We start from the raw sequence: 16,774 nt of genomic DNA, 5'->3' as shown, positions 1-16,774 counted from the left end.
GATGAAACGCCCTGTTCCTCTGCTTCCTAAAAGGAAACGTGCCCTCTGAACGCACGCCCCATTGCAACAGGCCCTCTGGCCTTTGGGTCCTGAGGTTTGGGTGGTTGTTGTGTGTTTTTTTTTTTTAATTTTTATTTGGGTGTAGTTAACACAATATTACATTAGCTTCAGGTGTGGATCCCGTTTCCATCTTTAAACCAGGGGCTTGGAGGAAATGATCAAAGGGGGCCCCGTTCGGTCTCACAGGCTTGTCTCTCTGGCTCCATTTCTTTTAGCTGAGTTTTTGGGACATGGAGAAAGAAAACTGCTCCTTTGGTAACCTCTGAATCGTCCCTAAGATTGAATGGCTTGTTCTTCTGGGGCACCTGGGTAGCTCAGTCGGTTAAGTGTCCAGCTCTTGATTTGGGCTCAGATCATGATCTCCCAGTTTGTGGGATCGAGCCCCGCATCAGCCAGCGAGGAGCCTGCTTGGGATTCTCTCTCCTCCTCTCTCTCTGCCCCTCCCCCACTTGCATTTTCTCTCTAAATAAATAAATAAATAAATAAATAAAATAGCTTATTCTTTAATTTGTCTCTTTACCACAATTCCTTCCATTCTATTTGTTCCTTTAACCTAGAATTGCTGATTTGGCCCTTTCTGAGGTCTAACCTAGGGTTTTCTTTGGCCTGAAGATTTTTGCTTATAAAAGATTTGCTGGCCAAGTAGAAGTTTAAGTAATTAACAATTGTGGGCATAACAGTTACGGCATTACTTTTTATAAAGGTTTTAAAAGTATTCACTTCTTAAAAACGCATCATGATTTTTGTCACCCAGATCTTACAGGAAAATGTAAATGGGGGTAGGATGTTTGCCATCCCAAATAAGTTTGAGTCACAGAGTCAAGCCTTATGTAGAGACGAGGTAATCGCACAGAGTTACTGAGGAAAGCGTGGGGTGTGTCCGAGAAATCAAGGGTTCTCAGCTAGGCACACTTGGATTTGGATTCTAGCTCCTCTCTCCTCTTCTTCCTGACAGGGTTAGTAAAGCCCACCTGCCTCAGAGGGTTGTTGTACCATCGAGACCTAGTGGTGTGGAGTGGCGGACACAAAACAGGCGCTGTTTCAGGGGTAGGTGGTGTAGCGGTAGTTCAGAGAGCGGCAAAGAACGAGGCCTCGACCTGCGTTCTCACCATGACTGCTGCTATTAGAAAGGAGGAAAGTTCTTGAACCCATAACGTAGATCAGCTGACTGAAATTTCCGTAGCCGCATCTGAAATCACTTCATACATGATCCACTCGGTTGTATTTTTATTTTCAAGAGTTCTCCCCACCCCCAATTGCAAAGGGAATAGGTACTTAAAAAAGGGGGGGCGGGGAAGAACGCAGGAAGTTAGAAAGTGAAAGTCACCTTTGTGTCTCAGCCTCTCTTTGAGATGACCACTCTTAATTTGTTGTACACGCTTTTGGAAGTCTTTCCATTAATGGGTAGATGGACGGACTTTTTCAAACGTGAGCATGTTGTATGTGCTGTTCTGGTCTACAGTTGTTTTTTTGTAACAAATAATGTATGTTTGATATCTCACCACAGAAGTCACATAGGTCAACCATAAGACTTTTAACGGCGATGTGATATTCCATGGTATGATTCTACCATAGCCAGTTCAGCCAGAGCAGTGCTGCAAAGAGCAGCCTAGGACAGTGATCTATAGACAGGGCTCGCTGCACCTTGGGAGGCCACGGAGACTCCTGGGCCTCCCAGGAGGCGATGGATAGTGTCTCATTTCATAGGTGCTCTTTCTTCAAACTCCTCTCCTAGGAGCCCCGCTGGATGCTGCTCCTCCCTCTCTTCCCCCTTCCCCAGTCACCTGCTCCCACCTTACACAGCCTAGCCAATCTCTTGCCCACTCCGTGGGTGTACAACCCCTGGTGCCAACTGAGAGACACTTCCAAGATGGGTGTCGGACTTGAGAAATTGAGTGACTTCATTGACCGGACAAAAAATCCATTGACAAGTTGGTTGGTTTCTAATTCTTTGTGTCAACAAAATTGAAGGAGGCACCCACTGAGTTGTTCACTGATAGATTGTTAAAAATAGTTCTTGGTGATGCTAGGCCACCGTCTGATTTTTGCCACATACCTTGGAAAGAGTTCAAAGAATTGAGGGACATGGTGATAACAAAATTCTTTCCGTTCCCATATACTTCTGTTTGTGGGAACAGAGTTTTTTGGCACTTAGGTCTATAAAATAAAAGATAGGAATAGAATCGATACCAAACCATGTCATTCTTATGGTAAGTTATAATCATGCACATGTGCATGAAGTTATCTGGGGGGAAAGCCCGATAAGATTCTACTCTTTTATGCTCACAGATTATTAAAATGTGTGGCATGTGTGCTTACATGTGTTTTGATCATTTGCTACTAATAATTGTCATGGTAACTCCTTCCAGGAGAAAAATAATTTTTCCCCTTAGAACCTTATGATTTCAGGAAATTCAGAAATCATAAATTTCAATTTGTATACATGTTTTTATAACAAAAAGATAATAGAAGGCAAAGTTAACAAAATCGTAAAACTAGGTTACATTAGAGTAAAACCCAGCATTATGATGGAAATATGAATTCAGAGAGGGAAAAGGGTGGTGCAGACTTTCCAAGTGCTAAAGAAAAGCTTAGTCCTGATTTTTTTTTTAATTTTTTTTTCAATGTTTATTTATTTTTGAGAGGGAGAGACAGAGCACGAGTCGGGGAGGAACAGAGAGAGAGGTGGACACAGAATCCAAAGCAGGCTCCAGGCTCTGAGCTGTCAGCACAAAGCTGGACACGGGGCTCAAACTCATGAGCTGTGAGATCTTGACCTGAGCCAAAGTCGGACGCTTAACCGACTGAGCCACCCAGGCGCCCCAGCTTATTCCTGATTTTTTAATACGGACGGCAGTGTTTGTTAGGTTACTGTGGCATTCAAATAGATGTTGAATGTGTTTAAGAGAGTAATATAATAGTCACATTTTAAAATACCAATATTGAGAATATAGCAGAAATGATATCTTTTGTGACAATAACTTATGAAAAATTTTAGATGTCACCTTAAGATGTGTAAAGGAGCACGTGGGTTTTCAAAATTATTTTAGGAGACACTCTGGAAAAACAGCTTTAAGACCACTGGCCTTATAAATATATCGTTCTAGGCTTACATAAACATTTCTCTGGATCCGTTTCTAGAAGTGAAATATCTGAAAGTGTATGCATTTACATTTCATGATAGGTATTAACAAATGGCATTACAAAAAGGCTCTGCCAATTTACATTCCTGTAATAATAGCATAACCACTATTTCCAGTAAATACATTATTTACTAAATCATTTGGCATAACACTTTCGGGTCTGTAGTAAGCAACTTTTAAAGGAATGCAAGTGTGAAAAGTTACTTTCCCCATTTGACGTTGCCTGTTATCAATCCCCATGAAGCATTCTACCTCTCTTTGGTGCTAGACTTCAGTAAGGCATGCCTCCCACTTCCCGTACCCCTTCTCCAGATCTAAATTAGGTCCCCATGCTATCATTGCTAATTTCATCTTTTACCTTTCTTTCATAGTAGCTAGCAAAATGTATAATTATATATAATATATATATACTGATATATATATGTAATACATATATGTACTTATAAGTATATATATTAATATTATATTATTATATATTATATTACATTATATATTATATATAATACATATTATATATAATATATATAATTTATATATAAGTCCATTTCTTTTGGAGGCTCTAAGCTCCGTGAGGCAGGGGCCATGGCTATTTTGTTCACCGCCCCCCCCCCCCCGATCCCCCCGTGCCTGGCCCAGAGCCTGGATTATAGTACTCACTTAGTAAATATGTATGGAAGGAATGGACTAAGCAGACATGAGAAGAAATACCATGATGCAGGGTCTGGTAGAGATCTTCATTGCTGCAAGTCGCATGTAGCTATTTAAATTTAATTTATTTTAAATAATCACACTTAGCCGTATGACTGTGCTAGGTAGCCACATGAGGCTAGTGGCTACCATATTGGACGGTACAGATATAGCAGGTTTCTGTCATCACAGCAAGTTTGATGGGTAGTGCTGACAAAGTGATGCCACTTTCATTCTCATTGAGATAGCTCTGCCTGGCACACAGTAGATACTTAATAAATATTCGATTAAGTGAAGGAGCAAGTAAACTCTATGTTCCTCTCTTATTCTTCAGCTATAAGTACCCATGTGAAAGTTATTTTGTACTGAATAGCTAAAAAGCCTGGTTTACCTTGCCTAACACCTTACATTTCTTGCCAGAGATTCCCTGAAGGAAGCCAGTTCCTTTTTCTGTCCATTTAAAAACACGTTGGAATAAACCGGAACAAAGACAGCTTGTCATCAGAGCATAAATGGGTTTCTTTACACACACCAGATGACATTCTGAGTGTCTTTTCTTATTCTTGATATAGAAACAGTTCGGAGAGTTCACTGTGGGATACGTGAGACGTAAGGTGAAATGTTCTTGGTGTCTGTTCAGTGGTCTGTAGTGGAAAGAATTCCACAGACATGAATCTGGTTGTCGGCCCTGTCACTTTCCGGTTGTGACCTTGACCAAGTTGTCTAACCTCTGACCCTCTGTCTCCCTTTATGGAGAAGAGCAGCCTACACAGCATGGGTTTTGTGCAGGTTAAATGAGTGTGCATGTGTGAAGGGGGGAGTCGTAGGTGGGCAAACAGTAGCGCAAACCTGTTTGGCTCAGTACTTGTGTCTTACAGACTCCACCCCCGGATTATAAATGAAAATGCAGCAGCTAATATGCTCTATCCGTCCACATTTTGGAGGACTTATTTTCCCATAAAATCTAATCGTTGGTCAAATGAGAATTTTTCAGTCAGTGATGCAGCTAACACAGGTGTTCGTTTGACCCCTCATAATGGGCTCGTCTCTGTAGTCGGCACAGATTTTCCACACCGGTCACATGATTTACATGCAGGGTAAGACTTCCTGTCCAGACTGCCTGGAGATGCCTCTTCACTGTGGAGAAGGCACCAACAGCCCTGTGGGTTTAGAGTTCTCTCATTTAAAAAGAAAAAAAAAACCCACGTGTGTGCTTTTTTATAAATTTAGCCTTGCTCTTAGATCTCTGTTCCCAAATCCCATAGCTCCATCAATGATATATGAAAACAAAATTCTACCTGCGTGATTTGAAAGAGTTTTCATACAATTTCCCATTTATAAAAGAACAATTCTACAAAGCTTATAGCTCAGATAATTCTCCCCTTTTTTTTCTGGTGGAAAAACTGAAGCCCAGAAAGGTTGTTTGTTCATTTATTCAATAATCATCGATTGCACACACACTGCAAGCCAGAAATGATGTCACACCGGGGCAAAACAGAGAGAAAAGGCATAGGCTCTTTCCTGGCTGTTGGGGAGAGAGATAAGTCAGCAAGGAATGTCAGGGTGCTAAATGCTGAGATCAGAGTGGTGGATGAGTAGGGGAACATCCAAGCCAGGCTTTGGGGTGCAGTCTGGCTTCTTGAAAGAGGTCTTCATCCCTAAGCCAAGTCTCGATAGCCCCAGGCGTGAGGAAGGGAGGGAAGGGAAAGGAAGGAAAGAAAGTCATGCAAGGGACAGAGACAGAGGTTGTCACCAGCCATACCACCAGGGCCTTGGCCATGCTAAGTCACCAGGATTTCCTGGGAACTTGGGAAGGATTTGAAGCAGAGAATGGGGACATACTCAGAGCTTCATGTCACACGTCTCTCTGGGGGAAGCCCATGGAGTGGTACTGGATTGGGAGGGAGAAAGCCGTTACAGTCCTGCTGGGCCTGTGGTCCACAAGGAGCCCCGCCAGCCGTGATGATCCTTGACAGTGACATGGAGGAGAAGGGACGGCTTCCAGAGATACCGGGAGGTAGTGACATTGCCACGCTTCAACTGTAGGAAACTTCCACTCTAGGGCTCCTTCGCAAGTCCAGAGCAGTGAGCTCCGATGAATAAATAGCCATTTAAGAGTTTGCAGACGGTTGCTTTGGTGACAGCTGGCCTGTCTCAGACTTTTAACTGTTTCTCTCCTGTGGTGTCAGTGGACGCATTTTGGGTCACCTGTGGTCACTGGTACAATCCCTCCCATCCATGGAAAATAAGGCCGCATTTTCTAATTGAACTAAATAGGGTATGACTGAAATTGATGGAAAATGGGCAACTGTGTGTGCCATGGAGAGTCAAGGGCCCTTTCCAGGCTGGATCCGTGTCCAACATAAATGATCCCCGTATGTCTGCAGAGGGCTCGTCTTTCAAGTATGAGAAAAGCCAAGAACCTCTCATCCTTCTGAAACTAACTTTTAAAAAATACCCAACATTTGCCAGTTCAATAGTTTTGGATTGGCTTATGGGCATTAAAACCATTTCTTACTAAGAGGAAAAATTCCTAGCCAGGCTGAGAAAGCTTATATCAAGTTTCAGCCTGATTCATTTCAAAAACCATCGTGAAAATTGGGACATTTTCTTCACACCACAATGAGTTAGTCATGGAAACTCTGCCTTAATGTCAGCTACCATAGCCACAGTCACGAGAGCATGCTTTGTGCCCCTGAAAGTTTAGGTTACAGTACTGAAGAGTTTCCCCCTCCACTGGCAGAAAGCAGAAGTGTGTCGCAGTGTGGGCTCCGTGCTTTCCTTTTCAGCAAGCGGCCTCCTACTTGGTGTGTCTTTTTCTTTCTGGAAGTTGACTTTTGCTATTGTTTCCCGAAAGTGCTTTTTATCATCTTAAAGTATAGGAAGTTAAACATAGCTGAATATGCATGAAGAGGTTAAAAAGAGTGGCTCCCCCTGCAGGATTCCGGCCATCCTCTTACTCTTGAGTGACAAGGATGAGGCAGTCTTCTCGGCCATCTGTCATTCTGTTGAGGTGACGCTGGCTAAGTGTGGCCAGGCTTCAACGTGTACGGGTGTTTGGAGCGTAGACTTCAGCCAGTAAAACAAAATGGGCCAGCCAAGCTTCCCCTGCAGCCATGGCACAGAGCGTTGCCCTCCACCCTCGAGCTGCCGCCTCACGTCCTGTTAGTAGAAACCTCTGTAAGCTACACTCCTGGAAATAGAGTTTTTCTTGGGATGGTTTAGTCGTTTGTTGGCGAGTTCGTTTGTTCGCTTGTTCTTTCATTCACAGGATATTAAGCACGATTTTCCCGGGAACATGCTAGACTTTGAGAGGACAAAGACGAGTTCCTGTCCTCCTGGGGCTCACGGCCGAAGCGCGTGAGATACACACCACACCTCTGAATCGTTTTGAAAGTGTGATCCATTATAGACAAGCTCATGTGTTGTCGAACCCTCAACTCCCAGGTGGATTTAATTATTTTAGTGGCCCCGGGGCACGGGTGCGGAGCAAAGGTGGAGTCCTCCCTGGAGCCCTGCAGAAGTTTCCCGGATGTGACCTTGTCTGTCCCTACACACCATGCTGAGTCCATCCCAGGGCGGGCCTGAGGCTGGCCCATCCGCTCCCCTTGCTCCCCACATCCTTCTTTCACCCCGCTCTGCATGCTGGGTCACCTCACGTCCTCCTCCTCACTCCCACTGCGGTGTTTCTGACCCGTCAGCGATCACCCAAGCCTTCGGTCGCCGCTTTGATCTGCTGCTCCGGCACCCGTGTTGCCCCACACACCAGGTCAGCACCGCCCAGCCTGGCCCTGGAGGGGCTCTCCTGACGAGCCTTACTCCTGACGGCTCCCCTGGGCAGGCCATCCACTCGGTGGGCCCTGGAACACCCTATCCCTCACGTGGTGGCGGCACCCCAGTGCCCTCTCCCATCAGCTCAGTCAAGTCCTTACTTATCCCTCCCTCCCCCGAGCCCCCAGCCTCTGCTAGAGCACTGCTTCTCTACGTGGCAGCATACTAATGTCACCTAGGGACACTGAAAAGCCACCATGCCCAGGCTGCACCCCGGACAAATTCAGTCAGTCTCCAGAGAGGGACCCAGGCATGAGTCCTCTTGTTTTTTTAATTGTCCGGTGATGTCACTGTGCAGCCAAGGTGGAGAACCAGAGTGAATTAGCCTCTAATTTTTCTCTCACTGCTTCGCCCTGCTCAGGTTTGGGCCCCAGAGCTGGTTTCAGTTTCCAGGACAGAGTCATGACGTAGGTGGACCCTGTCAGCCCCTGGTAGCGCCCAGCCAAGGCCCACTCAATTGTTGGAACCTTTAATGGCCTTCTCCTTCACCGCCTCCCCTGGCTGCCCGTTCAGTGTCTGTTCCTCAGTCTTGTGTCCTCTGCCCCAGGCTCCCCTGAGCTCATGTGCCTCCCGTTCCCCTCCACCAGCCCCCACCCTCCAGCGGCCCTCCCTGTCCTGGGCCTTATTCCCTTCTCCCCGCCGGGAAGCCACATAGAGAACCTGCCGGACTCGTTGTGTTTCGCATGCGTGCCAGAATATCTGCGCGGCACTTTCCTGTGAACAGAAATCAAAGAGGGGGAATGATTTGGAAACTAATTATCTGCTGATACGGGGTTCGATTCAATAAATCATGAATCGCAGTGCAACGGAAGAGTATAAGACAATCAAGATATCATGAGGAGTTTTTAGAGTCCTGGCGGATGATGTTAAAGGAAATAAGCACAAGGCAGTACCACATACAGTGTGGACTAGGTCTGTTTTTGATAGTGCTTGTCTCAGTGTGGCAAGATTGTAGTCGACTTTCTTGTGTTATAATTTTATGTTTCTCTTAAAACAAGTGTACATTGAGCATGTACCACTTTTTTCATAGAGAAACAGCGATTTAAAAATTAATTAGGGAGATAGTAATATCAGATGATGACTTTGGGCATCGATTTAAATGCATCATGGGGAATTTTGATGTCAGACAGTATGGAGCTGGTGGAGGCAAGTCCCGGGGTATGACCAGGAGGGGAACCTTTAAGGAAAATAAGATTCTCTTAGAGGGAAGGCCCCCCAGAGGGTCAGGCCAGTGATGTGGCACTCAAGAGGCCCACCTAACTGTGGGGATGTTGGCCTGTGCCCAAGCTGTGCTGAGCCAGCCGGCAGGGGGGGTGCCATTTGGGAGCCCTGTACTGACACTGGGTGCTGATCGGCTCCCCATCGTCTCCGAACACCACTGACGCTTTTCTTTGTTCTGTCTCTGCAGATAGTTAACCTTTGGTTATACTTACCTTGCCCTGATGAGTTCGTTGAATAATTATTCATTTACCCGGTGCTAGAATGAAGTCACTTACTGTGATCCCAGGTGTCATGTAATGGTATGTCCCAAGCAGTGATTTGTGCTTGGTTTTGCATATTCCACTCAAGGAAGCAGATTGCATACAGCACCTGCCCGTTCATTAATAGAATAAAGCTGACCATCACACAGCCAGACACCTTATTTTTTTTTAAGTTTATTTGTTTATTTTTGAGAGGTGGGGAGCAGAGGGGGGGGGGAGAGAGAGAGTCCCAAGCAGGCTCTGCACTGTCAGCACAGAGCCTGATGTGGAGCTTGATGCCATGAACTGTGAGATGGTGAGCTGAGCTGAAATCCAGAGTTCTGAGACGTTGGCTCGGGTCATGATCTCACGGTTCGTGGGTTCGAGCCCCACGTCGGGCTCTGTGCTGACATCTCGGAGCCTGGAGCCTGCTTCAGATTCTGTGTCTCCCTAGCTCTCTGCTCACAATCTGTTTCTTTCTCTCTCAAAAATAAACCAACATTAAAACATAATAATAAATAAAATTGGCTGAAATAGGTGCACCTGGGTGGCTTGGTCATTTAAGCATCTGACTTCAGCTCAGGTCATGATCTTGCCATTACTAAGTTCGAGCCCCGCGTCGGGCTCATTGCTGACAGCTCAGAGCCTGGAGCCTGTTTCATATTCTCTGTCTCCCTTTCTCTCTGCCCCTCCCTGACCCATGCTCTGTTTCTCTCTCTCTCAAAAATAAATAAACATTAAAAAATTTTGAAAAACAAAAATAAAAAAATGAAGTTGGCTGGTAGAACAGAGGGTTATTAATTTCACATAGCAAGAAGTCCAGGGACTCGATGATTCCAGGATTGGTGGGTGGCTCATCAGGGTTGCCAGTCATCCAACATTTCTCTGTTCTTCTGCTCTGCCATCCTCAAGATCTCCAAGAGCGTTGGCCCTGCTTCCCTCATGGCCGTAAGATGGCTGTCACAGCTCCAGGCATCCTATCCATGCACAGTAGCACTCCGAGCAGGAAAGAAGAAAGGGCAACGATACGAATGGCCTTCTCCTCATTTGCCTCTCCCAACAGAGAGAAATTGTCTTTCCCAGACACTGTCAGCAGACCTCCCTTTATTCCTCAGTGATCGAAATTGGGGTACGTGGCAGCCTCTGGACCAATCACAGGCAAAAAGGAGCAGGGTTGCCATCATTGGCATAGACCAAACATGGTTCAGCTCAGGAGCTGAGCACATTGTCCCGAAACAAAGCCGGGGCTCCACTAAAAGGAGAATGAAGAATGGTTTGGGAAGGCAGTGCCTGGCATGGCATGTGAAACACAATCTACTTGGCGGCAGGGGTGGCGTTGCCCCAGTCACAAGCGATAACGGGCCTCAGTGTCGGCCCCTTTCTGCCAGCCATTCCTTTGTGCAATCACATAACACGCATCTCCACTTGATCTGTAAACCCCCCAGAACTAGATAGAATGTGTGATCCCTTAGCCCAATTTGTTGAAGACGGCAAAGGCCTTCCTTTGGACACCTGCCAGGTGCAGTTATAATCTGGCTGAAATGATTCTGTATTTCTCCGAGACCTCCATCAGCGAGATGTAAGCTCCCTGAGGGCAGGGTCCTTTCTGCCACGCTCACTGGCATAGCCTGGTATCTAGCCCCACGTGTGGCACAGAGTAACCGCTCAGTCATAATGGAGTGAGTGAATGAGCAGACCGATGACTGAAGATCGTGTCTCCATTGAGTGATGCCTCTTGAAGCAGGATGGTGCCGGGCTCTGGGAGTTGTCTGGAGAAGCAGAAGCTTGCTGTCTACCTCCAGGGAGTTTGTAGTAACGTCAGGGTGGAAGCTGATGGCCGGGCTGTGGTAGTACAACCAGAACGGGAGCCTGCCCTCTCTCCTCTTGGGGAATCAATGATGAGCGTTCACCTGTCCATGGGTATTGTACCTTGTGCTAACTGCCTTTTGTGTTAAGACTACGAGACTGTTTTATCTACCAAAATGAACTTACATTAGTGGAGGAAAGAGGATTCCTCCTTTGCCTTTCTTTCTGTAGCTTTTAAAGACCTACCACATTTATTGGATGACAAGAGGATGGAAATCGTCTTCATGAATGGTGAGGTGCATTCCAGATGGAAAGGATGAGTATTAAGGAGAAGAGGTGCTTGTGGCCTGTTATGAGAACCTACCCTCACTCCTATTATTGCTCTTAAAACTCTGTTTTCCTTTTGTTTTAGACCTAGAAGGTTTTGACTCTGTGGTATCATCTACTGAGAAACTCAGTCACCCAACCACAAGCAGACCAAAAGCTACGGGGAGGCGGCCTCCGTCTCAATCCCTCACATCCGTAAGTGTCTCCTTGCTTCTTCTATGGCTACAAAGCAGGTCAGGTTAGAGACTCCGGCCAAGGACTCCCGCAAGTGGCTGATAGGAGGACAAGCCAGGAGAGGGAGGTCATGAGATACACCGCTGAGCAAAAGTGATTTGAGCGTCTTCTGGAATCAAGCAGTATTCCTTTCTCCTTGTTCTTTGCATATCTGCCACTGAGGTGGGCACTGCCTAGTCCCACTCTCCTTTTCTCTCCTTCCGGGTTGATCTCTCTTTGAACCTGAAATGCAATTGGTAAGAAAGAAAATGTCCTGTTTTGGGGTGGAAGAGGAGAGTGAGACTAGTCTGGTCTGTAAACAGAACCTTGCTAAAGAGTGACCTGCCGCTGTCCGACGCTCGGCAGCGGCCAAGCTTTTTTCTCCCAAAGCCCCATTATTGGCACCCCTTCACGGAACCGCACACACACCTTTAGGAGGGTGTTTTGTAAACATACGAGGCACCTGGTCATGTAGTAGAGACCAGTTAGAACGTTCCAGATAACCTACAGATGTTTTTTGTTTGGGTCATTTTGAATAACTTCTTTTCTTACTGGAAACCTGTAACACAGTTGTTGTACCAAATTTCGACAATGAAATGCATAAAGAAGAAAGTAAGATACCTGTAACCTGCTTTCCAGAGCTAAGAACCGTTAACCGCTTAATGTATATCTGTAGTTTTTATTTAAACTTCTGTCTGTACATCTAACCTTATGTCTTCAGAATGGGATCACACAGCACATGGTTTTTTGGAACTTGCTCTCCCCCCTTATATGGTGTACCCTTCTCCCCAGTCATTACCCATTCTACCATGACATCACATTTAATGGCTGCCTAGTGTTCCAACCTGTGAATATATGAGTTTGTCTAGTCCATGCACGATTATTGGACATTTATGTTGTTTCCACTTCTGCATTATAAACACTGAAGTGAATGTCATTGGAGAAAATATCTTGATGCTTCCACAAGCGATGTGCGTGTGTATATCTACCTACCCATCTATCTTCTTTCTTTCCTTCTCTTTCTCTTTCTTTCTTTCTTTCTTTCTTTCTTTCTTTCTTTCTTTCTTTCTTTCTTTCTCTCTCTCTCTCTCTCTCTCTCTCTCTCTCTCTCTCTCTCTCTCTCTCTCTCTCTACCTCTGTATATCACGTTGTCTTGTCCTTGCTGGGAATGCAGGTCTAAGACCTTATGACCTTCACCCAGATACGCCAAGGAATTAACCTTTTGCAGGCTTTCCAGAACACTTTCTACTTTCGCCTCGTCACTGATCCCACTGAGGTACTCATTTAGAAGAAAAAGAATGCCACTTCCTTTGAACCTCTTCTCTCGTATCTGTTGAGTTTGGGAGGTGTGGTTTGAGTCATGCTATTTTGCCTCTTTGAATGAAACAAACCTAACTATGTATTGACATCTTTTTGGGAGAAAGACTTGACACAGTGGCTTACTTTTTCACTCTTTAGGTGTATAGAGTACTGTGTCACTACCATCTTGACTCTCTCCACACCCTCCCCAACGTGCCTCATATACACACGACCTATTTAATTGCTTCTTAGTATCTCAGAGTTTTGATCCTACCTCCCACAGCTTCTCTATAAATCCTTCTTCAGTTCTGTTTTTTCCTACAAATTCTTCCCCACTTTTCAAGGTTTAGAGGGCCTTGAGGCATCCAGAATCAAATACAGAGAAAGTCAGTTTATCATCCACAACCCACCCTTGGTTCATACATCGCATGCCTGGAAGTTCATGTATATTTGGGGGACTGGGTAAAGGCACCTCATCTTCACTCCGCTTTTAGCCACCACCTTCGTTCATTCGCTCATTCAACAAATATTTATAGGCATTTATCTCATGGGGACTCCGCTCTGAGCCGGGTACCAAGGCTGCGACTGGGAGCGAGACACACATGGGCCCTGCCCATGGGAAGCTTATGGCACAGTGACTCAGAGTTGGGCATTTTTATATGGGACAATTTTATTTGAAGGCTTGAAATAACAGGATACATTTATGCTTTAAAGAAGTACAATCACTCTCTTCCTTCGTTCCCATCCATCCCCACGTAGATGCGTACTTTGAATTCGTATTTGCTCTTCTTCTGCTTAGTACCTGTAGGTTTTTCATAGCAAAATGGGATCGTGGGTATGGACATATTCCTAACAGGCCGTTGGAAGGAATGATTGGGGAAATGCACCAGTCAGGATTCCCCAGCCCAGGGCGTCTCACCCTGCTCTGAGCTGATTTATGTTTATTGCATTCAAAGAGCAAGCTTGGGCTGACAGCTCACGAACTCTAGGTTACAGAGGAGGAAACTGGCTTTTTTTTTATTATTTTTATTTTTAATGTTTATTTATTTCTGAGACAGAGAGAGAGAGACAGAGTGTGAGCAGGGGAGGGGCCGAGAGAGAGACAGAAAGACACAGAATCTGAAGAGGCTCCAGGCTCTGAGCTGTCAGCACAGAGCCCGACGTGGGACTCGAACTCACAAACTGTGAGATCATGACCTGAGCCGAAGTCGGTCGCTCAACCGACTGAGCCACCCAGGCGCCCCGAAACTGGCTTTTTGAATAAAATCTCAGAATGAAAGGATATAGGCATTGCAAGGTGGTTAAGCAGTTAAGCTTAGATTAATAAGAAAGCTTAGTTCGGGGTGTTATTCTAGGTACTTGGATTTTCAGAGGAAACAAAGATTAACAAGTAAGACCTTTTCATTTTCAAACTTTGCTTATAAATCCCTAAATATATTAGTTTTCTGCCTTAGAAAATAGTCAACAGAAGAAGATAAACATGGCATGATGTAGGCATGATTTTTCAATAATGACACCAGTGATGATTCTAAATAGGACTGTTTTCCCACACTTAGCCACACTTCTATGCTAAGTATGAGCACACCCAAAGAGATCTCTGGAAGATTCGTCGTTTAGAAAGATTCCTTGCCACAGGAACGCTTAGTTTCATTTGTTTGGTCCTAAAATTGGGAAATTCTAGCACAGTAATCATTTCTGTCCACGTGCACTCCAGTGAATTGGTTCACATTCATCCAGCTTTTTGACCTTCACAGTGAGGCAGAAAGGGTAGGAGTATTATCCCCATGTTTTACCAAAAGATGCCGCCATTCTGTAAATGCACCTTAGCAAACATAGAATCCACCACGGATGTTGATTGTCCCTGGCGACGAGGGTGGAGATTTAGCAGTAGACGTCACATTAGAGGTGAGCTTCCCCCACACCCCCACCCCTTGCAGGCAGGGCTGTGCTCTGGGGCTGCGGAAATGTCACTCGCTGGCCCCCGGGCCTGTGACCTCTTGCTCCCTGAAACAGTTTCCTCTCAGAAAAGTTCTTGTAGGCACTTCACTTCGCCTCAGATTTTGTGGTCCTGGAAAAGGATCCAGAGGGAGTGAAGGAGAGGCAGCTTCGAGGCAGCCTCCTCTTGACTTGTGTGTCCCTTTGCACTGGACTGTCAGCCTTGTGAGAGCAGGGACCGTGTCGGGCACGTCACCTAAGTTCGGTATCCAGCTCAGTGCTCAGCACACAGTAGCAGATGTTTACAGAAAGAAGGGAGGCTCTGAAGGATGGAGGGAGCCGGAAAGGACGGTGATGCAGGCCCGCACGGGTGAAATGACCGGCGGCCATCAGTGGAAAGATCCCATGGAAAGATCCCTGCTGTAGGAAATCTTGCTTCTTAGTCCCAGTTCTGCCACTGTCTCTAGTGCACCAGATACAGCACACTTTCTGCCTCTCGAGGTTATAATGAGGAGAGAAACAAAGTAGAAGTGTCGAGCGCTTTGAAAAGCATACAACATTATGTGAACAAAAGCTATGTCAGCTAAGGTGTAATTCTGACAAAAGCATTTTCTTTTGGCTTTATCCAGTCTTCCCTTTCAAGCCCTGATATCTTTGACTCCCCAAGTCCCGAAGAAGATAAAGAGGAACACGTTTCACTTGCACACAGAGGAGTGGAAGCATCAAAGAAAACTTCAAAGACTGTTACCATATCCCAAGTGAGTGACCAGCCATGGCAAGGGATCCCTGCCTTTCCGTGTACGCTCTGACGAGGAGTTATAACCCAGACGAGGATAAACGGGAGTCTTAGTCTGTTCGGACTGCTGTAACAGAGTGGCATCGATGGGGGGCTCAGAAGCGGCAGGCAGTTAGGTCTCAGTTCTGGAGGCCGGCATTCCGAGATCAGGGTGCCGGCGTGGCCGGTTCCGGTGACGGTGGGTTGCAGACAGCTGACTTCTCGTTGTCTCCTCACGTGGTAGAAACTAGGGTGAGGAGCTGTCTGAGGTCTTTTTTCTAAGGGCACTAATTGCATTCCTGAGGCACCACGCTTATGACCTTCACACTTCCCGAGGCCCTGCCTCCTAATATCCCAACTCAGGGCTAGGATTTCCCCATACGAGTGGCAGGGGTGGGGCGTGCAGGACACAAACATTTAGTCCGTTGCCACAGACCATGCGAGTTTTTGTCATTCTTCAGGAACAGTTATTACTTTAGTCATCAAAATCCCAGACGCGTGTTTTTAAAAAGTCCCACAAACTGGGCGGAATGTCTGAGATGCAAGGTTAGTTGTGGCTTTTTCATGTTTTCTCTTGTGGTTTGATCTCCTCGGCATACCGTCAGCCACACACAAGCACACGCCCTCACGCGCCATTGCCGCTGTCACCGTCCCCACCACCACCACCACCACCACCGCCGAAGCAGCTTCAGGAGCCCAGCGGTGTGGCAAAGAACGCATGAGGTACATTCAGTGCCGTGCGCTCTGCCCACACATCTTGGCTTTTGTGTTCAAAACCGATGATATCACAGGTTATGTTTGGCAGCACGTGGCTTTCAAGAACTAAAGCGAGTCTCTTAAAGAAAAGCTGATTTGGATTCATTTATTACGATCAATTGATAGTCTAAAAACCTTTTAGTTTCACTGCATGCCCAAGGAACGGAATAGCAATGTTCAGCTACTGCGCGCGGCTTTTGAAGGATACCCTGTACTAGTCCTGTTCAGCCTAAGAATGTGTTTTCTCGTGCTAAGAGAACCCAGTCAGTTGGAATTATTTTCTATAAACATTAGCAACTGCTTTCTAACAGCAGAACACTACACCCGCTTTTTTAAGGCACTTTTTTAAGCAGGAACGAACACAAAGAAATCACAGGGTATGTAGGCTTTTCCTTCTCACAGATTTAAGAATTTACACATACGTCTAGATTTTCTTAAAAACCTGGTCTAGTAAGCAAAAATATGATCCTATAAAACACATC

The 16,774-nt window shown here is 45.8% G+C and overlaps 1 protein-coding gene across 4 annotated transcripts in view; it reads left to right on the top strand.

The window, feature by feature from the left end:
- SH3KBP1 (SH3 domain containing kinase binding protein 1) overlaps positions 1-16,774 on the top strand; it is a 328,527-nt gene that overhangs the window by 303,496 nt on the left and 8,257 nt on the right. For all 4 annotated transcript variants that reach the window (XM_042974825.1, XM_042974822.1, XM_042974824.1 and 1 more), the window contains 2 exons: positions 11,400-11,509; positions 15,391-15,519. In XM_042974825.1, the coding sequence (XP_042830759.1) occupies positions 11,400-11,509; positions 15,391-15,519 (239 nt within the window). The remainder of the gene's footprint in view (positions 1-11,399; positions 11,510-15,390; positions 15,520-16,774) is intronic.

Source organism: Panthera tigris, chromosome X, assembly GCF_018350195.1.
Source record: "Panthera tigris isolate Pti1 chromosome X, P.tigris_Pti1_mat1.1, whole genome shotgun sequence".
NCBI classification, from domain to species: domain Eukaryota; kingdom Metazoa; phylum Chordata; class Mammalia; order Carnivora; family Felidae; genus Panthera; species Panthera tigris.
This window is presented reverse-complemented; position numbering and strand designations above follow the sequence as displayed.